The 24669-nt window shown below is 41.3% G+C and overlaps 1 protein-coding gene across 1 annotated transcript in view; it reads right to left on the reverse strand.

Annotated features, from left to right (window-relative positions):
* Positions 1–24669, reverse strand: part of pdk3a (pyruvate dehydrogenase kinase, isozyme 3a) — a 65845-nt gene that overhangs the window by 17591 nt on the left and 23585 nt on the right. Inside the window, exons 4-9 of the mRNA XM_078232533.1 lie at positions 24051–24235; positions 19525–19614; positions 12414–12491; positions 11584–11660; positions 7315–7416; positions 5278–5388 (exon numbers count right to left, since the gene is read on the reverse strand). Coding sequence (XP_078088659.1) covers positions 5278–5388; positions 7315–7416; positions 11584–11660; positions 12414–12491; positions 19525–19614; positions 24051–24235 — 643 coding nt within the window. The remainder of the gene's footprint in view (positions 1–5277; positions 5389–7314; positions 7417–11583; positions 11661–12413; positions 12492–19524; positions 19615–24050; positions 24236–24669) is intronic.

Consider the following 24669-nt stretch of genomic DNA (forward strand, 5'->3'; position numbering starts at 1 on the left):
GGTCAGATGTAACAAGTATTATGCGATCTCTGTTTGTTGGTAGGTTTCTAATAGTTGGATTCTCGAACCAGATGACACATAGCTTTGCAAAAGAGGGAGATATTCAGTCTGTTTCCTCTGCTAAGATCTTTGACACTCCTTCTGTCACTTGCAATTCTCTGCAATAGCTAGATTCTAGCTTGAAATCCTTCATATATTATGCATTTCTAAGGGATTTTGGGTGGGTCTGTGGCAGCCACAGTTTCAATATCCAGCACTTTGCATTTTAATGCATCATCCTTAGAAATTGGTGAGTTTTGATGGATCTTTGAAGTATAAGAAGTGTCAACTCTCTTCACACTCCCCTAGGATATGTCTTGTTTGCTTTTTCACCCGTGCTTTGGAAGATGGCCCTGCATTTTTAAGTGGTTTGTTCTGTCTCATTTCAAATTGCAAAATTTCCAGTCAGTTGAAAGTTAAAAAATCATTTTTTCAAAATTAAAAGGGCATAGTCTCATGATACATCCACATCACAAGGCATGAAGCAAGATTCACTCTCATTTCATTACAAAATATAAAAACACTCAGTCCAATTAATTCTCTTACTCAAATCGTAACCATTCTGTTCTACTGTGGTCTTGATACCCAAGATCATCTTAAACTGGGAGATAAAGGTAAAATACAGTGGACAGTGCAATCTAAAACAAAAACAGAAAATGCTGGAAAAATTCAGCAGGTCTGACAGCAGCTGGGGAGAGAGAATAGAGCCAACGTTTTGAGTCAGGATGACCTGGACGAAGGGTCATCCGGACTCAAAATGTTGGCTCTATTCTCCTTTACAGATGCTGTCAGACTGGCTGAGTTTTTCCAGCATTTTTTATTTTTATTTCATTTTAAACTGTGTTAGGCCCTGGATATCATGCTCATGCATTTTCTTTTTGGGTGGGTAGTTACAAACAAAACCCGTCTTCATTTGAGAAGTTTAGGCTGGCATCAGGGTTCTGAAGTTGCTTCAACTTTTTGGTGGTTGGGATGACAGATGGTTTTGTCAGTAGTCCTGTGCCTGTTTCTTGCTGTAACTCTGCATTAAGTATCATCTAAGGGGCTTGGTTGATTTACTTGGCTATTCACTTCCAGATTGTTGGCAATAGCCAAGTTGCTCTTGATTACCTGGTGCGGTATTCTGTGCTTCTCAATGGCCCTGTCTTCATGTTGTTTAGCACATGGGCTTTAAACATTGCAACTTTTTCACATTGCTGGCGTAGTTAGCTTGGATTGGTTTTAACTTTTGCCTGTCCACCTCTATAACCCAGGCACTCTTACAATTCTGATTTCTAGGCAGTGAGTAGGCTGCATTTGGATTGCTGCCTCCTGTAGCAATTCTAGTTTTACATCCAGCATCTCGTTAGTAGTGAATTTTAAAACTTCATCTGTTTCATCTTGTTTATCGGTGGTTGACATAAGATAGAGTTTCATACAGAGACAGAGTCTCACATGAGTTTCATTCTACGCCCCTCATGATTTTCACAAGTATTGCTTTCTTTGGGGTAGGTTCTCCTTGTGTTTTGGGAATGAATCATAGAATCCTTACAGTGTAGAAGGAGGCCATTTGCCCCAACTGCACCAACTCTCCGACAGAGAATCTTACCCAGGACCATCCCCCGCCCTATCTCCGTAACCCCACACATTTACCCCACTAATCCCCCTAACCTACACATCTTGGGACACCAAGGGGCAATTTAGCACGGCCAATTCACCTAACCTGTACATCTTTGGAATGTGGGAGAAACCAGACCACCCGCACAGACACAGGGAGAATGTGCAAACTCCACACAGGCTAGAATCAAACTCAGGTCCCTGGTGTTCTGAGGCAGCAGTGCTAATCACTGTGCCACCGTGATGCCCAGGGTGGATGTTCCTGTATCTGTTCCACATCCCCATGAACACTATAGCCCTCAAATGCATGTTCAGCACCTGCAGTATTCCCTTGTGGCTCGAGTGGGCATCACGCTAATTCTATCTTGGTCTATCTGGGAACTTCGTTGGCCCCCATTTAAATCTGCCATGAAGGTATCTGCTAAACAGATCACTGGCTCTCTTCCTTCATCCTATTTAATCTTCACAGGCCCTTCATTGATCTCTTTTACTCCTGCTGGTCTGGCTTTGGCCCTTTTAAATTCAAATGATTAGTTACAACAACTCCTACATATTCTATCCTGACCTGTTTTACCCTTACTAGCCTGGTTTTAACCTTGTAAAGTTCAATACCCCTTGCTAGCTACTCCAACTGTCACAAGTTCTATAACCCCCTGTAAGATGTCCGAACCTCTCTCTGCTCCCTGTTTTCCTACAAATTCCTGCTGGCTTTCAGCAGCTTCTCTGGACTGTCCTGGGTCTTCGGGAGTTCTATTCGCCAACCTATTTCAGCTGCCTGTCGATTGATGAAAATGGTCTCAGCTAAGCAGATAGCAGGGTCATCTGTCTGCAGTGCCACTTCAGCCTCTGACAGAGTTTGTCTGGCCATAGACTGGGTTACCACACAGTCAGAGAAAATGCCAGGTACTTTCTCCTGTAGCTATTCTGTCTCACTGACCTTGCTCACTCCCAAGACCACTGGAGATACTACCACTTTTGATCCTGCCCATCATTGCTGAGGAGCAGGTTGACTCTGTCAACAGGCAACCTCGGGACGACTCCCATGATCACCAGTCCTGACACAAAGTTGCACTCCAGGTGCATTACTCATCTTGCTCAGAGGAAATGTGGCCGTTTTTAATTCCAATACCAAATCCAGGGAACTCAGGAATTTTTAAAAACTCACCTGCACTGACAGTAGTACATCTACAGAATGTGATATGCTACCACAATCAGAGCCATGTCCTGGTCTGCTATGCTTTCTGTCTCGACTCCCATTTTCTGCATGGGGTTTGTGTACCCCTACAGATCTCACGTGTTTTTCCTGTAACCTGCAGGGATCAGCATGGAGGTGTCTTACCTTGTGGCAGTTAAAACACACATGCTTCTTGTTCTCACTCTTCTCAGCATCATCCTTTCTGGCCTGAGGTGGGCTCCATGTGTTTCCAGCTGTCCCTTCCTCCCATGGGTGCTCAGTTTCCCCACCACTCTTCTCAGCTGATGGGGTGATTAGGGAAGGGTTTCTTTTGGGATGAGGGTTTTTGAATAAGCTCAATCATTGGCCAGGGTTGCTGCCTGCCTGGCCAGTTACTCTTTGTTCATCTACTTATATTCTTATCGGGAAGGGATGAAGGTTTTGAACTCTGAAAATTATTTCACAAAACATTTCGTAGGTGGCCTCAATTCTAAGCACCCATATTCACCGTTCAAAAGCAAGTAGCTTAAGCCGTTCAAATTCCAGGTAGGTCTGGTCAGGCCATTTCCTGATGGGATGGAATTTCTGATGGTACGCCTCCAGCACTAACTGATATTAAAACTGCCCTTTTTGCTGTCTCATGGCTTGTTGGCTTTCCTCAAGCAAGAGGGAGTAAACCTTGTGAGTTTTCCCATCATCTTACCAGTGATGGACGGGCCACTTTCAAACGGTTAGCATAGCCATGGTTAAAGAGATAAAGAAAGTGTCCATCCCTGCTTCATCAAGCTTAGGATTTAAATGGACAAGCTTGATTACCTCAGCCCTCAAGTCTGAGCAAGTTGTGTCTTTAAGGGACACAGTGGGAACCTCCCTTCTCAGCTCAAACATTTTCAATTTAAACTCCCTTTCCTGAAATACTTTTTCCTCCTTCTTTTCTGCCTCTCTTTCTCTTTTTTTCATTTTCTCAACTTTCAGTTCCAATTTTTGTTGCTCCAACCTTACTTTTTCTGCAACTAATTTATCTATTTCAGTGTCCTCAATTTCCACCTCTTGATGCTTTTCTGCTTTTCTGGCGGAATGCCACTTCTAAATGCCCAGCTGTGCCTTTTCATTCTTCCAAGGATTGCCATTAACTTCCTTCCAGTTTCTCACCTTGCTCTGTGAAAAAGCATTTTAGGACTTCAATATTACAGACCAAAGGAAATCCTTTGAAGTTTTTTAAATTGCTTTTGAAGGAACAGTTTATTTTCCCCAATCCACTGTATTTGTCTGTCAGTGGGAATGAATGCCAGTAACGTTCCCTTATCAGGAGCAGTTGCCTCTTCCGGACATGTGCACGTGTGCACACACACATACGAGATCTCTGTTCACTGGTAGGTTTCTGATAGTTGGATTCCTGAACTTGGTGACACACACCTTTTTCCTAAAGAGAGAGGGAGAAGGAGCGCAGCTTTTCAGCCCATTTCCTCTGCTGAAATATTTCCCTTGACACTCCGTGTCACATGAATCCCTTTGCAGTAGCTGCAACTTCAGCCACAGTGCATTTCCAAGGGGTTTGGGTGATTCTGTTTGTAGCAGCCATTGTTTCAATCTTCAGCACTTTGCAGTTTAATGTCTTTCCTCAGATAGTGATAAGTTTTGACGGATATTTGAATTATAGGATATGTCCCTCTTTTCGCACTTCCCAAAGCTGTCGTTTGCTTTTTTCACTTTCACCTTGGAAGCTGGCCTTGTATTTTTAAGTAGTTTGTTCTGTCTCATTTCAAATTGCAAGATTTCCAGTCAGTTGAAAGTTGAAAAATCAGTTTTCAAAATTAAAGGGGGCATAGTATTGTGACAAAGTTGGATCAGTCATTGAGAAAAGCACCCTCAAGAAAGGCCCAAAAATCTTTTTTCCAGTTAATCCACAAAACCATTTGTATGTTATCAGAGTGATTCTGCAGAATAACCCCATGTTGTTAATTGAGAAGTGTATAGGTGGGGTTAGTAAAATATTCCACACTTCTTTCTCCATTACTCTTTCCTTTTCAACATTCTGCATCAGGTATGTGGATATTCTTTGGCATCAAGGACAAGTGTGTAAGTAAATATAGGGCGAACAATAATGAAGCCAACCACCTGACGACTGTTCTATCTGCTCCATAACATGACAGATGATATTTAAAATACCTTTAAACTCAAAATATTAACACTTGAAATTTTCTTTCGATAATTTGCGAAAACTTAGCATACATATAAAAAAGCAGTATTAATGATTTGCTATCTTAGTCCTATTTCCAAAACAATTACATTCAATTTTGGAATTTAACTGTAAAAAGATATGCTAATCTCTAATTTGATACAGTTTATAATCTTATATTATAAATTAATAATAAAGATTATATGTTCTTGGGACGCTTAATAACTACATTTTTGAGACTTTATTCCACATCTCACTGTAGCCTGTGGATAATTTAAGAGGCACTTACCAGAGGAGCAGCCTGTGATGGTTGCAGACTGGGACTGGGGGCAGTTGAATACATGTAATTAAATAGACGGTCGATCTTCCGCAGAGGAACACCGCCCCCTTTATCAGATATCTGCAGAAGTACAAAAATTATTAAAGACAAAGCTAAAATTTAGCTACCTTCCTCAACAGACGCCATAAAATGTTGAAGAAAAATGGAGATTAATAAATTACTGTAGATAATCAAACTTTATTATTCAATTGAACTCCAACCATGAAAATTAAGAATAGCTTTTTCAGGAGAAGATTGTCTTTTGATGTGCACGCAAATATTGATCCAAGAGAAATTTACAAACTTGCGTATCCTCAATACAAAAGCAAAATATTGCAGATGCTATAAATCTGAAAGAAGAAAATGTTGGAAATACTCAGCAGGTCAGACATCTATGAAGAGAGAAGCAGAGTTGATGTTTCAGGTCTAGACTCCAGCACGAGAGCAATATCACTGATGCAAATGTATCAGGTATTAGTCTCAAAAATGTAGTTATTAAGCATCTTGTATGCTTACATTTCACAAGTTAATTATGGCACCATCCAATCGTGCTACTCTTAACTGGTGAACTAACTAAACGGTAACATTCAATCACAAACAGCACTGAACAATTCACAGCACAAAAGATAAATGCACAAGCAAAATATATCAACCACGTACATCACTAGCAATGCAAAATTAAGTAGAATTAATTTACTTTTATTATACCCTGTAATCTGTCGCATTTCAATATGAAGAAAATCAAAAACTGCTTAAAGGCAGACAAATGACCAACCATGGAGATGTTCCCTTTGGATTCCTGGAAGGCACTTGCTGCATTAAAGATGCAATGATGATGTCTTCCACGCCTTTTCTAGGCGATCCTGATCTCCCTGCTGCAATCACAATCTCCCCCAAAATTGTTAACTTCAAATTCTTATTGCTCATTGACAGCAAGTCTGAATTGAACCGACTATCAAGATCTAGAATGGTGTTGAAACAAGTTCATCAGTGTGATCATAACGATGCCTTGATAGGCACACAAATGCCAGGCAGTGACCATCATTAATAAGAGACATTCTAACCACCGCCCCTTGACATTCAATGGTGTTAGCATCACCGAATCCCCCACTGACAACATCCTTGGGGGTTACCATTGACCAGAAACTCAACTGGACTCGCCACATAAACACAGTGGCTACAACAGCAGGTCAGGTGCTAGGAATACCACGGCGAGTAACTCACCTCCTGACTCCCAAAGCCTATCCACAAGGCACAAGTCAGAAGTGTGATGGAATACTCCCCACTTGCCTGAATGGGTGTAGCTCCAACAACACTCAAGAAGTTTGACATCATCCAGGACAAAGCAGCCCACTTGACTGGCATCACATCTACAAACATCCACTCCCTCCACCACCGATGCTCAGTAGCAGCAGTGTGTACTATCTACAAGATACACTGCAGCAATTCACCAAAGATCCTTAGACAGCACCTTCCAAACCTACAACCACTTCCATCTACAAGGACAAGGGCAGCAGATAAACCAGCACCTGCAAGTTCCCCTCCAAGCCACTCACCATCCCGACTTGGAAATATATCACCATTCCTTTGCAGTCGCTGGGTCAAAATCCTGGAATTCCCTCCCTAACAGCATTGTCGGTCAACCCATATAACATGGACTGCAGCAATTCAAGAAGGCAGCTCACCACCATCTTCTCAAGGGCAACTAGGGATAGGTGATAAATGCTGGCCAGCCAGTGATGCCATGTCCCATGAATAAATTTAAAAAAAACATGATAAAATAAATAAGACTTTTACTCACTTTTTGTCAAATTATTTTGTACAAATCTTCAAAACAGTGCTGAACAAAGATAAATAGTCCTTTAGTACTTACTTTCCACCACCAATATGCTATCACTATTTAGTTAAGTATACCTATTTTAGTACAATCCATGAGTAGAACAAAGTACAGCCATTGTATATTCAATATTTGGATAAAATCAAAAAATAATAAGTTGTTCTACTAACTTTAATAGACAAATCTTCCTTCCCCAATGTCACCAAAGTTTTGATTGGAGGGTAGCCCTCTTTTCTCCCTTCATGAAGTTCCACAGTAGCTCTCATCGAATTCTGTGGTAAATAGAAATCCCACACCAAGGTGATTAACATCAAGGATAAACTTGTTCATCCTGCATTCCCAGCACACCTAAACGGTGTACAAGTCACAGAGGATGATGCAATTCTGCAGGATTTTGTGATCTATTTTCCAAATAAATACTTTTTGAGGGCCAGGGTTACATTTAAAGTGTTTTTAAAGTTAAATGTATAAACAAGTTTAAAAATAGGCTCCAAGACAGAATATGGTTAAAATACTAATATACAAAATACTGATGCCATTTCCCCCCCAAAAAAACCTATTAAATAGCTTATTAATCTGTCTTAAAAACACCCACTGCGTTGAGAAGTCCTTGGTTTTAATGTTGGCACAGTTGCATGCTATAGACCCACCATTCAAGAGGTGAAAATGGGTAGATGAAAAGACCATGGCCAACTGAAAGGAAAACATTTTGCCAGGCTTAAATGATGAATGCTTTACAGTAGTTAGGAGATACTTTTGTTTAAGGGTAACTAAGAATATGCATGAAATGCTGGCCATGCAAGTGAGCCCTACACCCTTAGAACTCATTTGAAATCAAGCCAATCACCCCAATCAATTAAAGTCAAGCAAGATAACCCACTGCAGGAAAACATCAATTCATTACACAAGGAGCTGTATGGGTTAAAGTAAGTAAATCCAATCATAAGTGTTGCTCTGTATATTCGCTTGCTTTGAAATAAAACAACATAACAATTCACATCTGGCTTTATCTTGTCAGTGTTTCTTTGGCATGTCTTCAAAGGTTTGCAAAAGCACAGAGACATTTGCAAAAAAAAATACTAACATTCAATTCAGAACATAAAGCAATACACAATTATTACACTGCTGGCTCATGCATTAAGACATTTAGGCATTGGGACACTGTCTATCTACTCCAACACACAAGGGAAATTGCATACACATACAGATGTGACTGCTATCCAAAAAGAGGAGAAAGTAATGTTTACAAGACCCGGAGTTGGTAACAGACACATGGCAAGAAGTATTTAACTTCTAGAATGGAAACACAGAATAGGTGGCTGGGCCCATGGCACTAGTCTGAGTAATATTCCCATTAGTGGTTAACTGGTTCACCTCTTTTGCAGCTAAAGATGGGGCAGATAGCAAGTTTAATATAATAAAATCTCCCATGGTGCTTCACAGCAGCCTTAGAAAACAAAATTTTGCACCAACCAAGTCACAGAGATTTAAAGGTAGATGACCAAAAGCTTGATCAGAGATGGGTTTTTAATGAGTGTCTTAAAGGAGGAAAATGAAGTCCAGTATTGGAGAGATTTAGAGTGGGAATTCCAAATTCTAGGAACTAGGCTCCTTAAGGCACAGCCACCAAAATTGGGGATGCTCAGGAGGACAGAATTAGAGAGGCGCAGATATCTTGGAGAAGATCACAGCTGGGGCCTTGGAAGGATTTGAAAACACAGAGAATTTTAAGTTAACGCACTGCTTAACTGGCAGGTAACATAGATTAGTAAGCACAAGTTTAGTTCTAACGCACAGCCAATTTTATTGCACTGTTTCTTTCATTTTTTTTATGCTGCCACACAAGTCCACCAGTCATGATTGAGCAAGGCCTACATGGTAACTTCTATGTTGCTGCCCAGGTGCATACTCTCATAGCTTAGTGGAAACACTGGTGCACAGGACTTGGTGCAAGCTAGGACCCCGGCAGCAGAACTTTGAATGCCAAGTCTAGAGGTTTGAACAAGGGAGGCTACTGTAAAGGAGGGGTAGAACTGGGTGATGCTATGGCGGTAGAAATAGGTCACTTAAAGTGACAGTGTGGATGTGTGGTTAACTGGTATCATTGCTGTAAATCTTTTTGAATAAGTCACAGACAGATTAGGGAAAAAATTATTTTCAAATGTAATAAAGTACATGAAATTTCATGCTGCATCGAACAGGAACATTTTCAATCCAATAGCATGTGTTGTGCATTTGCACCTCGACATGCTTGTAATTGGGACTTGGGAATAAGAGGCATGTACTTAAATTGAAGGAAACCATTAGTGATGCTCTGTAAGGATCTCTGGTGGGGCCCCAAAATTCATCATTAACTAAAACAATCGTAAACACAGTGCCGTATATCCAAGTTTGCCAATGACACAAAGGCTGGTGCCATTGTAAGTAGCTTAGTTAGGAACATAAACTTGCAAAGACATTGATCAATTGAGTGGGCAGAACTTGGATTTCAACCAACACAGCCTTTAATGGTTAGTTTGGAGTGTGCATCTTCCTTGTTTATGCATGCAGTCTTTTTAAATTCTTGGCTGCATGGCCTTGGTTCTAACACTGATTTCACCACATATAAATGAGACATCATTCAGTCTGGATCCAAAAAGATGAAATCAGAATATTTTCTGAAATATGTGGGTGCTCCTATGCTGCAGCCTGGAAGATATGTACAGGTCTTTTTCAATGATGATTGACACACACGTGACAGCACAAAAGAAATTAACGAAACAGAGCACTGATAAAACCAACCATGCACAACAACTAAATTTTAAATTGTGCTTGCTGATCTATGATGCCTGGGACTAGCTAGGAAAAGGAGGGGGCCAAAGGGATCGAGGTGCCTACATACAGATATCACTAAGATGTAGTCAGATGCAAAAATAAATCACAAAGCCTTTATAACTAGAGGACCAGAATATAAAAGGGAGAATGTTTCGCTCGGAAAGGATACACTGGCTTAGGAAAGAGTGCAGCTCAGTTTAACTGGAATGTTCCCGAGGCTCCAAGGAGCTTATTTAAGATAGGCTTGTATTTCTGGAACAAATAAGATTAAGGGGTGATTTGATTGAATCTTTTAGGATTTTGAAAGAAATTGACAGAGTGTTGTGAGAAAACTCTAGTGCTGGTGAGGGAGTGTAGGATAAGGATAAAGAGACAAAAAAACTTTAAAATTAAGCACAGGCCAATCAGGAGAGAAGTTAGGAAATACAATGTAAATAGATACTAAATTTAATAAGGCACTTCACCATCTTTTCACAGACAATTGGAGATAAGATTAATAACAAACTTATGGCAATGTCCACATTCCATTAAATTTTTTAAACTGTTCATGTAAAAAGTAGAAATATCTTCTTCAAAAGAAGCAGTAATGTTAGCTTAATTAATAATTCTAACGAGAGAAAGAATTTTGCTCACCCAAAGGATATTGAGCCAAGGCAGCTAAACGAAGTTAGCATAGATGAGTCATAATTTTGTTGATTCATAGCACAGGTGAGCTATGAGTTTGTTGAATGATAGAACAGGTTTGAGGGCTGAATGAACTGCCCTCCTTCTTACAGGTGGTGGGAAAGTTAAGGAAACTCAGTTTGTTACACTCGAGCTTCCAGTATCTACATCTTGTTGTTAACTTTAAACATTAATAATATAGAGTAATTTTTGCAGGTTAGCTTCTCAAGCATTTGTCCAGGAAGACAAGTAAATCACCACAATAGAAGTCCCTAATCTTCCACAAGTGCAAGCACAAGTGTGTTAGCTTTTATTAACAGGGGGTTGGAGTTTAAGAGCCGTGGGGTTATGCTGCAACTGTACAGGACCTTGGTGAGACCACATTTGGAATATTGTGTGCAGTTCTGGTCACCTCACTATAAGAAGGATGTGGAAGCGCTGGAAAGAGTGCAGAGGAGATTTACCAGGATGCTGCCTGGTTTGGAGGGTAGGTTTTATGAGGAAAGGTTGAGGGAGCTAGGGCTGTTCTCTCTGGAGCGGAGGAGGCTGAGGGGAGACTTAATAGAGGTTTATAAAATGATGAAGGGGATAGATAGAGTGAACGTTCAAAGACTATTTCCTCGGGTGGATGGAGCTATTACAAGGGGGCATAACTATAGGGCTCGTGGTGGGAGATACAGGAAGGATATCAGAGGTAGAGTGGTTGGGGGTGTGGAATGGACTGCCTGCAGTGATAGTGGAGTCAGACACTTTAGGAACATTTGAGCAGTTATTGGATAGGCACATGGAGCACACCAGGATGATAGGGAGTGGGATAGCTTGATCTGAGTTTCAGATAAAGCTCGGCACAACATCGTGGGCCGAAGGGCCTGTTCTGTGCTGTACTGTTCTATGTTCCACAAAAGAATGTTTTTCTACTTTCCTCAGTTATCATGCACGTGCAACAAAAATTGCCAACTTACTTTAAAAAGTTCGAACAACATGTGAAAGAGATGCGAAGGTACATACACCACTTGGATAGGTTTCACTGATGTTTTTGCTAAAATAAATACACAAGTTCATTAATTAATTATCCTTTTCTTTTACATGCTCGTCAGTTATATAATGCTCCAAACACACATCTCCGATTCTGGAGTTTCATTCAAACTCAATTGAGCTAATGAGAAAAGCCTTTTTTTTGGATTTTCTGGAAAGATGACTAATTAAAATAATTAAAGCAAACCTGGAGGAATCAGAAATTATTTTGCAACTCATTTCAAAAAGTAGAGGAGAGCTTACAAGCAACCCTTATTTGGGAAAAAATTAAAACTTGACCTGCAAGATTCATCCAAAACATCCAATTTTACAGGGTCAAAGTGGTTGTTCTGAGCGGAGGAAAAATGACATTCCAGGTGCATCTAGTCAGTGCACATAAATTGGGGAACTTAAAGAATATCAGCCTAGTGAATATACATGACTGACAGATGTTATCATGATGGCCACTGTTGGTTAGCAAAAAAAGAAAGTTTTGGCTAACTAGCAGCTTCAAAGATCAATCAGCATATCTGAAGTAGCCCAACAATCAGTTGGCTGGAACTGAAGATGAGAGATCAGCATTGGTCCATTGAAAGATGACAATATTTGTGATAATGTTTGGTATACGTTCATATTAATAATGTTGCCATCAACTGGGAATTTTTGTTTTTGCCATTGTATCATGCATTGAATAAGCAATACGTTGAAACTGCATTATCACTTTTGATTGCTTATAAATGAATTTTAGGTGAAAGGAAACATGGGACGTTTTATTTACCATTAAATTCATCAATCTCCAGTTCTGGGGATCCCATGTAATACTGTTCACATAGCATCTTTGCAGTCTCGTATGCATCTGTGCAAAGAAAATTAAAATCATGAAAGTGCACACAGTACAAAACATGGATAAAATGCAAGGCAAGGAAATCTGCTCAGTCTAACAAAAGCAAAATCCTTGAGATAATGGAAATCGGAAATAAAATGCTAGAAATACTCAGCAGGCTTAACATCATTGTAATAGTCACGTTATACCCGTAAATATAATTGGACAGTGGATTCCTCTTAAAAAAGCAACATGGAATAATGGGCACTGAACTCTCTCACAAAATGGTTTCAGGAAAGTCAGGTGGAGCCCAGTGGGTGAACAGTGGGGCACATCAAAGCTGCCAGCACGTGGCCAAACCTAGCAGGATAGGGGGGTCAACACTTTGGGTGGAATTCTCCATTTTTGAGATTATATGAGGTGGCAGGCAGCTCCTCCCTTGCTGGTCAGAAAGATGGGACCTCACGTCAGATTCTGCACTTGGAACCTCAATAATTAGGTAAGTTCCACTCCGAGTTGGTCAGACAAATTTCTCTGCCTGCTGTCACTAGCGTGTTTGAAGGTCCTGATGCATATTTAAACATCATCTCAGCACACTCCTATCACTTTCTCCAGCTCGGCTGTCTTCACCAGACTGTGCTGGATGTCATCAACCCAGAGGAAAAATGTCAGAAGCCTCAAGAAGCCTGTTCCTTAATTGAACCTCCCCACCCTCGCCACAACCCAAGCCCTTCACCTGCGTGGCACCCATGCCCCACTTGAACCTCGAGCCACCGCATCGGGAGTCTTCGTGTATCCCTTTCCAATAAACAATGTAATATCCCTTTGACCCCCCCTTGCTTATGAGCTTTTCATGCAGCCTTGACCAGCTTCCCTCCCCTCAGTCTTCCATTGTTGGTCTTCTTCATCCACCTCCCTGCCTCTCTGTCTGCCATCGTGAGCCAGTTTCTAAGGACTGCACTGTGAAATTAAATGAGATCAAAGTTTTCAATAGAATAGAGAGAATTTCAGCTTCTTAGGAAGGTTGTGTGTGAATAGAATGGGACTGAGTGAACTGCTCTGGAGAAGGGAAACTCCTCCCCCAGAGAAAGTGACATCTCCTCTCAGTCACAGAACTTCAAAGGGGTCTGCTCACATCTGCAGCTTTTGAGAGCGAGAATGGGAAACCCCTGATGCAGAATGGAGTACTGCTGTGATTTAAAAAGCCTGCCAGGTGACCAGGGAACATGGAGATTAAAGTGACCAGGCCACCTCAAAGCTTTTACAGATGACGGGCAGGAATGAAGATGTTGAGCAAAAAGCTGCCTGAAGTACCATGCCAGGCGTGATCTTCAGGTCTGCTGGGATAAAAGGGGAGATCCAGACATGAGACTCCCCCTTCCAGGGGACAGTGCCCAGATCAACCCCTTGACATTGCCTGAGCCCACCCAACCTCCAGGATCCTTGGGGACCCTCCCTCTGCAGCCTGGCAGTGGTAGAGGGGCAAATGGCCACCAGCCCTACCACCTTGACCCTCTGCCCCTTCTTGGTGTCCAATACACCAGGTCCACGCTGGTCATTACCAGCACCAAAGCCTGCCCAGTGCATTTTCTGCTGGGTAAGTGGATGTATGGCAGGAGGCATAATTTTCAGGTTCCCACTCTGGTGAGTCCCAATTGCCTTCACGTCTTGTGAGGGTCTCAATTTTTGGCCGATGACCCATTCAGCAGAGCATCGGGACTCCCGTGGATTGTCTGACGTGACTGCTTCCAACATATACCAGGAGGGTTGTGTGAGCCTCATTAACACCTGGCTCCAAAACAACATTGTGATTGTTGCAGGGGTGGCGCTGGGCATCGCCTTGTTCCAGCGTCTGGGAATCATCTTTGCGTGTGTGCTGATGAAAGGGATCAGAAGTGGCTACGAAGTGATGTAGTCACCATCTTGAAAAATGCCGACTTATGTTGATATATATTTTTGGCTGGAGGGCTAGAGAATCCCCCCGTTAACACTGTTTATCCCTCTCAATTGATGCTGTCTGGTCTGTGAAGTATTTCCAGAATTTTTGATTATGGTATTATTCCGTTACCTATAGGGAAAAAAACAAATACTCCAACTTGACAAGAAAAACTATTTTAGGTGTGTTTTTTCAAATACTTTAGCAACTAGTATACATATGTCAGTTATTTCTTATCTAGACAGGTTCAGATGCTGTCACTGACAAGTATGCTAGAGTAATTATTAAATTTGGCTGTGCACATTTAATCCAGCGCAATATGCTATTAATACGATTTCAATTCCTCTTCAGCACACTGGAAAGGATAAAAGTATTTAAAATTGTAAATTCAAACCATGGTTTCACTAAATCAAGGTACATATATCAGGTGAGGGTGATTAGCCGAGATGTGACCCATAGGCCAAATGCAGTTTGTGAGCTCTTGATCATAAGTCTCCTTTGAGCCAAGCCAATTTAAAAAGCTAAAACATCCTCTCCCACTCCCATATTCCTTCAGTATTTATTCAAATCAGTGTTATCTGTGTGTGTTTCAAAGACCCTTAATTTCAGCAGAAGTAACTTTCATGATGGCAGTTTGCCCAAAAAGCAAAGATTTGGACATCATTGACCGACATAGAACATAGAAAAAATACAGCACAAACAGGCCCTTCGGCCCACAAGTTGCGCCGGTCATGTCCCTACCTACCTCGGCTTACCTATAACCCTCAATCCTATTAAGTCCCATGTACTCATCCAGAAGTCTCTTAAAAGACCCTATCGAGTTTGCCTCCACCACCACTGACAGCAGCCGATTCCACTCACCCACCACCCTCTGAGTGAAAAACTTACCCCTGACATCTCCTCTGTACCTACTCCCCAGCACCTTAAACCTGTGTCCTCTGGTAGCAGCCATTTCAGCCCTGGGAAAAAGCCTCCGAGAATCCACCCGATCTATACCTCTCAACATCTTGTACACCTCTATCAGGTCACCTCTCATCCTTCATCTCTCCAAGGAGAAAAGACCGAGCTCCCTCAACCTATCCTCATAAGGCATGCCAACCAATCCAGGCAAAATCCTTGTAAATCTCCTCTGCACCCTTTCAATCATTTCCACATCCCTCCTGTGATGAGGCGACCAGAACTGAGCACAGTACTCCAAGTGAGGTCTGACGAGGGTCTTATGAAGCTGCATCATTATCTCCCAACTCCGAAACTCAATCCCTCGATTGATGAAGACCAGCACACCATACGCCTTCTTAACCACCTCCTCTACCTGCGAGGCCAATTTAAGAGTCCTATGGACCCGGACCCCAAGGTCCTTCTGATCCTCTACACTGCTAAGAGTCTTACCCTTGATATTATACTCCTTCATCCCATTTGACCTGCCAAAATGGACCACTACACATTTATCCGGGTTCAAGTCCATCTGCACTTCTCCACCCAGTCTTGCATCCTATCTATGTCACGCTGCAGCTTCTGACATCCCTCCAACATATCCACAACACCACCAACCTTCGTGTCGTCGGCAAACTTATCAACCCATCCCTCCACTTCCTCATCCAGGTCATTTATGAAAATGACAAACAGCAAGGGTCCCAGAACAGATCCCTGGGGAACTCCACTGGTGACCGACCTCCATTCAGAAAAAGACCCATCTACAACCACTCTCTGCCTTCTGCAGGCAAGCCAGTTCTGGATCCACAAGGCAACAGCCCCTTGGATCCCATGCCCTCTCACTTTCTCGAGAAGTCTTGCATGGGGGACCTTATTGAAAGCCTTGCTGAAGTCCATGTAAACCACATCTACCGCTTTTCCTTCGTCAATGTGTTTAGTCACATTTTCAAAGAACTCCACCAGGCTCGTAAGGCACGATTTGCCTTTGACAAAGCCTTGCTGACTACTTTTGAGCATACTAAACTTCTCTAAATGTTCATAAATCCTGTCCCTCAGGATCTTCTCCATTAACTTACCAACCACTGTGGTTAAACTCACCGGTCAGTAATTTCCTGGGCTATCCCTATTCCCTTTCTTGAATATAGGAACCACATCCGCAATCCTCCAATCCTCCGGAACCTCTCCCATCTCCATCGATGACGCAAAGATCATCGCCAGAGGCTCTGCAATCTCTTCCCTCGCCTCCCACAGTAACCTGGGGTACATCCCATCCGGTCCCGACGACTTATCTATCTTGATGCTATTCAAAATTTCCAACACATCCTCTTTCTTAATGTCCACATACTCAATCTTTTCAGTCCGCCTCAATCCTGTAGTACAACCACCCAGGTATTTTTCCACCGTGAATACCGAGGTAAAATATTCATGAAGCACCTCTGCTATTTCTTCCGGTTCTGTACAGACTTTCTCACCTTCACCTTTTACAGGTCCTATTCCTTCACATCTCATCCTTTTACTCTTCACATATTTATAGAACGCCTTAGGGTTCTCCTTAATCTTTCCTGCCAAGGCCTTCTCGTGACCCCTTCTGGCTCTCCTAATTTCTTTCTTAAGTCCCTTCCTATAAGCCGTATACTCATCTAGATCCCTATCATCGCCTAGCTCTCTGAACCTTTTGTACGCTTTCCTTTTCTTTTTGACTAGGTTCAGCATAGCTTTCGTGCACCATGGTTCCCGTAACCTACCAACATTTCCCTGTCTTATCGGAACGTTGTCATGCAGAACTCCAGACAAACATTCCTTGAAAATCTGCCACCTTACTTCAGTACTTTTCCTCGAGAATGCCTCCTTCCAATTTACGCCTCTAATCTCCTGCCTGATGGCTTCATATTTCCCCTTACACCAAATAAACACTTTCCTAGCTTGCCTGATCCTATCTCTTTCCAATGCTAGCGTAAAGGAGATAGCGTTATGATCACTATCCCCAAGATGCTCCCCCAATGAGAGATCCGACACCTGCCCAGGCTCATTTGACAGTACCAGATCAAGTACAGTCTCTCCTCTTGTAGGCTTATCCACATGCTGTGTCAGGAAACCCTCCTGAACACACCTAACAAACTCCTCCCCATCCAAACCCCTTACCCGAGGGATATTCCAATCGATGTTTGGGAAATTAAAGACTCCCACCACAACAACCCTGTTATTACTACATCTCTCCAGGATCTGTTTCCCTATCTGCTCCTCAACATCCCTGTTACTATTAGGCAGCCTGTAGAAAACACCCAGCAAAGTTATCGACCCCTTCCCGCTTCGAACTTCCACCTACAGAGACTCTGTAGACAATCCCTCCACCGCTTCCACCTTCTCTACAGCTGTGACACTATCCCTGATCAGCAGTGCCACTAACCCCCCCCCTCCCCTCCCCCTTCCTTCTTTTGCCTCCCTCTCTGTCCTTTCTGAAACATCTGAAACCCGGCACCTGAAGTATCCAGTCCTGTCCCTGTCCCCAAGTCTCCGTAATGGCCACCACATCACACTTCCAAGCATCGATCCACACTCTAAGCTCATCCACTTTATTCACTACACTCCTGGCGTTAAAATAGACACATCTCAAACTTTTGGTCTGAGCTCTCCCCTTCTCCATCACCCGTCTATTCTCCCTCTTGCACGGTCTACAATCCTTCTTTATTTGCGGGCTAACCTCCTCGCTCTCAGTCCCCTCATCACGATTCCCTCCCCCCAACCTTTCTAGTTTAAAGTCTCCCCAGTAGCCTAAGACCATAGTGTTAGAGACAAGGTACTTGCTTGGATAGAAGACTGGCTGACTGGCAGAAGGCAGAAAGTTGGGATAAAGGGGTCCTTTTCAGGGATGGCAGATGGTGACTTTTGGAGTTCTGCAGGGATCAGTTTTTGGACCACAACTTTTCACTTTATACATCAATGATATGGATAAAGGAACTGAGGGCATTGTGGCTAAGTTTGCAGATGATACAAAGATAGGTGGAGGGACATGTAGTATTGAGGAGGCGAGGAGGCTGCAGAAGGAATTGGACAGAGGAGGAGACTGGGCAAAGAAGTGGCAGATGGAATACAACATGGGAAAGTGTGAGTTTATGTACTTTGGTAGGAAGAAGAGGTGTAGACTATATTCTAAATGGGGAGAGAATTCAGAAATCGGATTGCAAAGGGACTTGGGAGTCCTGGTTTTTGATTCCCTTAAGGATAAGTTGCAGGTTGAGTTGGTAGTTAGGAAGGCAAATGCAATGTTAGCATTCATTTTGGGAGGAATGGAATATAAAAGCAGGGATGTACTGCTGAGGCTTTATAAAGCTCTGTTCAGACCACGTTTGAAATATTGTGAGCAATTTTGGGACTTGTATCTAAGGAAGGATATGCTGGCCTTGGAGATGGTTCAGAGAAGGTTCATGAGAATGATCCCGGGAATGAAAGGCTTGAAGTATGAGGAGCATTTGAGGACTCTGGGTCTGTACGCGATGGGAGTTTAGAAGGGTGAGGGAGGATCTCATTGAAACGTACAGAATACTGAGCGGCTTGGTTACAGTGGACGTGGAGAAGATGTTTCCACTAGTAGGAGAGACTAGGATCCGAGGGTACAACCTCAGAGTAAAGGGAAGACACAGGGAAGAACTGAGATGAGGAGGACTTTCTTTAGCCAGAGTGGTGAATCTGTGGAATTCGCTGCCACAGAAGGCTTTGGAGGCCAAGTCATTCAGTGTACTTAAGAGATAGATAGGTTCTTGATTGGCAAGGAAATCAAAGGTTATGGGGAAAAGACAAGAGAATAGGGTTGAGACATGCATCAGCCATGATCAGACCAATTTAACATATAATGAGTTTTCCTCGGGTGTTCCTGATGTCCTGTTGTAACTCACATGCCGATGTTAATGATGTTCTTTTTGTTTCATCATGGGTGAACTCAGGAGTTAGGCCGGGGTAGGAATGTGGTAGCCCCTTTCAGAGGGCGATCCCTGAGGGCGATATGATCGGGTGCGAGGGCATGTCCTGGGTCAGGAGGATCTCAGTTGGAGCCAGGGAGGTGGAGAATAGTCGCATATTCAGTTCTATCAGACTCTTCCTTGTTTGTAAATAACGGCTAGCACTTGGAAAGCCCTTGGTTAATTCTGAATTTGTTATTAAGTATCTTACAGACATTTCGCTCTTTATGGTACTGCTCACCTTTAACAACATCAGCAACATTGCAGTTTGGATCAATACTCCCGATATGCTTGGGGTGTGCTGGATTTGTGTTGCCTCCAAAGAGGAGAGCTGCAATGAATAAATAAGAAAGAAAACATACAATAGATCAGGAGCTCTTTAACTATTTAATAAAGTTGACTAGAATAAGATAGTCACATCAAATGTAAAACATACTAAATATTTGGAGATTATACTTTCTTTGGTGACAGATCACGAAATCACAATGTTACAATAGCCCTGGTCTGCAAGCAAACAGACTCATTTTGGTGCTTAACATTATGGAAATTCTCTCAGACATTTAAAGTTGCTGCTTTATGTCTTACTTGGACATTGACTGGGGTTCAATGGCATTACCTAATTCAATTCTGCTTCAACATTCATTTTTGGTGTAACAAGGCATTCATTGTGATAAATAATCTTAACATACTGTTTCATTGTGATACAATACAGGTCATCAATTCTAAGTGATGTACAAGCAGTTAATTTTTGTTCCACAAGGGTCTATATGACGAACTGACCATTATTAGGTTTGAGAGTCTCCAACCCAAGTTAGAGAGAAGTTAAAATATAGGAAGTTTCTTTCTCCCCAAGAGAGAGTGTGCAGTCTGTCCCTACAGAAACATACCCTACTTATCTAATTTCTACAAGTTAAGGCACAGGCTGGTACAACCAAGATATATTCTGGTTATTATATCAATAGCACAAGCAAACTACTGAAGTTGGATCAGGTTTAAAAAAACAATCTTTGAGCTGTGGGCATGATGGCAAGGTGACCATATATTAACCACTCTCTGAAGCATTTGAGAAGATGATGGTGAGCCAGATTCTTGAACTGTTGTGGTGCATATGGTGAATGTACTGTCACAATGCTATTAGAACTTTGATCCAATATTCAAGAGTCACACATAAAATATTGGTTGATTGCTAAAGGGCAGCCAATGGTCATTGAACTGGCTGCCAATAAGGAGTCAACAGAGAATGAAAATCTGACAGAGGTTAGAAAGAAAACCAAAGCAAATTGGTCATTTCTAAGAGCATAGCTAAATTTTGGCAACTCAAGAAAAATAAGTTATATAAGTAATAAAGCATACTAACTTGCAATAAGTATAATAACTTGTAGAATGGATATTATGTACTTACACTAGAATACAGAATAAGCATGATTGGATTACAAAGCTGTATTCCAACATCAGAGTACAAATAACATCAAGGGGCAGATTAAATGAAGCAATTTTAACAGTACTGTAACAAATGATTTATAATAACATTAAGGAACACAACAAATGAGTTAAAGAGTTAGATCAGCACATGATGAACTCCATAAATTAATTTATGGATTATTTCCTAGTCAGGGATTTAATTAATGTTTGGAAAAATTAACACTCACAAGTAGTTTTCCAGGGTATAATGTATAATCTAATAGAAATACTGTGTCACAGCCAAACCATCAGTAGTAGCACCCTCATCATTTAGGTAGAAGATTGTGGATTTTAAGTCTTACTCCAGAAACATATAATCTAAGCTGAGAGAGTTTGGCATTGACCGAGATGCTATCCTTAAAATAGGATTTTAAACTAAGGTTCAGTCTGCCCTATCAAGTATAAAATATTCGGCGTCATTATTTAAAGAACAATAATGGAATTTTCCTTGTGTGCTTGCTAATGTTTACCCTCAACCAATATTATTAAGAACAGATTATTTTGTCATTTATACCAACGTTGTTTATGGGATCATGCTGTATGCAACTGTTTCTTTTTCCAGATTTTCAACAGTGATTACATTTCAAAAGTACTTAATTAGCTGAGAATGTGCTCCGGTACATCCTGAGCTTGGGGAAGGTGCTATATGTGCAAGATCTATGACCAACTATTTCACTGAAAACATTGGATTTGTTAAATGAAACAATTTCCTACAAATCTCGGATACAATGTAAACTCAGACTATAAAGTTTAAAAGCAACAAGTGCATCAATTATAGAGTTTTTTTTGCTGGGACATTAGGCCCAATATGTTTAATATTCAAAATTCAATAATGTCTTGTTGAACATTGATAAATGCAGTCCAGTTTACATAAATATAAACAGATACAACTTTGTGTGTGTGTGTTGGATTGTAAGGAGATGATGAGGTAAGAAAAAGTTAGAATACTCAATGCGGCAAAGAGGAGATTGGGGAATGGGAGTTGTAGAAACATCAATCTTTAAAAACAAGTATTTAACAAATGCATAAAATAGCTATATGAAACCAAGGAACGTTGCTGAATCAACACTGCTGGATTGCAATATGCAATTTTGAGCTCCTCATTTAAAAAACATTTTTGGAGCAATAAAAGAACAGATTCAGCAAATGAAAGGGTTACGAGTTAAAAATACTTAGGGTTATTCTCAATAGAGAAGAGAGGTTTTAATAGAAATGCTTAAAAGTACGAAAGGGTTCAAGAAAATAAATAAAAGATTATTTCTACTGGTTGGTGAATCCTAATAAGGAAACAAGTTTACAATTCATACTAGTAATGTAAAAAGAAGCTAAAGTATGTTTTCATAAAACATTATTAGAATATGGAATGGTTGCAAGTTATTAAAACAAAGCCAGTGCCAAAATAAACACCAAGAAAAATATTAAGGTGATACGGAGAAAAATGGGAGCTGACAAAGCACAGGCACATTTAACTAAAAGGTCATCTTGAGTTCCGAAATGTCTATAACTTTATGTGCAGGGATGAATTTGATAAAGCTAATTTTATGCTATTCAAAGTGGGCTGCTCGGATGGTGTTGACATCAACTCTTCCGTGTTGTTGGAGCTCTACAAATCCAGGCATATGGAGAGCATTCCAGCACACTCGTGGCTTGTGCCTTGTGATATGAATGCTGCTGGCAGGGACAGCATCTGTTCACAGGGTGTGGGCGTCACTGGCAAGGTCAACATTTATTGCCATCTTTAATTACCATTGAGAAGGTGGTGGTGATTCACCTTCTAGACAACTGAGTGGCTTGCTAGGATATTTCAGAGGGCAGTTTGAATCACACTGCTGAGAGTTTGGAGTCACATAGGTCAGGAAAGAAGATTGCCTTCCCTAAAAGGGTATAAGCAGACCAGGTCAGTTTTTACAACTAAATGGTAATTAAGTTACCGTTACAATACTTCTTCCTCCATTTATTTAACTGAATTTAAATTCCCTAGCTGCTGTGGTGGGATTTGAACTGAAATTGCCATATTAATCCAGTAACATAACTGATCTCTTTATTTACATAAGGGATGTGGGCATCACTGGCTGGGCCAGCATTTATTGCCCATACCTAAGGGTCAAACATATTGCTGTGGATATGGAATTCCATGTAGGCCAGGCCAGGTAAGGATGGCAGATTTCCTTCCCTAACTAATGACTCAGATGGGTTTTGTTGACAATTGATAATTGTCATCCCTAAATTTTAATTCCAGATTTTTATTGAGTTCAAATTTCATCATCAGCCATGGTGAGATTTGAACACAGGTCCCCAAATCTTGCCCTGGATCTCTGCATTACTCGTCCAGTGACAATACCACTATGCCGCCACCTCCCCACAAATTATTCACTGGGTAAGTTCAAAGGATATTCAAGTAAAATAAATAAATTCATATACTTCAGTATCTTAAAGTTTATTTATTAGTATCACAAGTAGGATTTATTTAACACTATAATGAAGTTACCATGAAATTCCCCTCGTCGCCACACTCTGGCGCCTGTTCAGGTACACCAAGGGAGAATTTTAGCATGGCCAATGCAACTAACCATCACGTCTTTCGGACTGAGGGAGGAAACCGGAGCACGCGGAGGAAACCCTCGCAGACACGGGGAGAATGTGCAGACTCCACACAGACAGTGACCCAATCCGGGAATTGAATGCATGCCCTGGTCCTGTGAGGCAGCGCTACTAACCAGTGTCACCGTGTTGCCCTGTGGCTTGAAACAAAATTTCAAAATTCCATTGGAATCAAATGAAACTTGGACAAATACTTAGGCAGGCATCTGCAAGCCGAGAAATTGATGAGAGAATTCCATTGGTCATGGTGTCGGTTCCGAACTAGGATTCACTGAAAGAATTGTTTACAGAAACTTGGCTTTAAGATAAATGTGACCTTTTCCATTAAGAAATTCACTACAGGCTTAAGACCATAAATTTATTTTCATTAGATCATAGATCATCAGCTTTGCCAATTAAGTTATTCCCTGCTTTCAATTTCAAACAAGTTCCATTCAGTACCTTCCACATACAGCCAGCAAGCAACATCAAAATCCAGCTACCTATGGTCCCGAACTGTTTTCTACACTAAACGGAAGAATTTCAGTCTAGAATGTGGATTCAAAATAGCTCAAAGCAAAAAAAGAAACACTTAAAAATAGAAATGGTGCAGCTGTGTCATTGTTACAGGTCATTTCCTAAAACACACTCCCCAGAAAGGAGTCTCTTTCTCATAGCCCATATTTTAATTAGCTTTTAACTTTCATACAAAGACAAAGGACTTACTGTGTTGGTTGATAAGCATCCGAAATGAAATACGGCTGGTGTAGAAACGGTCCAAAAAATACTGAATATTGCAACTAATAAATGGATCGAAGCCATACTTTTCTTTATATTCAATAACTCCCTGAGCCATGGTTGGCACAACATCATTGTGTCGATTTCGGATTTTAATCAGAGATTCTAGAAAACTGAGGTAGAAAAATTCATCATGTCAAGAAAGATATGTAACCAAGTTTAAAAATTAGTTCAATAAAAGCCATGCAATGGAAGCTTACACTTACAACTTCAAATTAAAAATTTCACAAGAATAGCAAAAACACATAGAACATTAATTCTAACCATTCTCTTCCCCCAACGACTCTCCATCCCATGGCCTGACCTGCCAAGGAGATTCGGCATCCCAGACTAAAGTTCACTGACTTTCAACAGAACTGGAAGATCCCGAACATGGGCAGGCAGGGCCACTGTTTCATTGTCAGAAAGTTCTGAATGGAACTGAACAGTATGCAATCACTGGCAAAAATTCCCACTTTAACCCTTATGATGGAGGAAATGCTATTAATGAATTATTTCCCCATCATTCCACTTTAGATCATCAGCAAAGTGATGGAAAGTGTCACTG

The sequence above is a fragment of the Mustelus asterias genome, chromosome 17 (genome assembly GCF_964213995.1).
Source record: "Mustelus asterias chromosome 17, sMusAst1.hap1.1, whole genome shotgun sequence".
NCBI classification, from domain to species: Eukaryota; Metazoa; Chordata; class Chondrichthyes; order Carcharhiniformes; family Triakidae; genus Mustelus; species Mustelus asterias.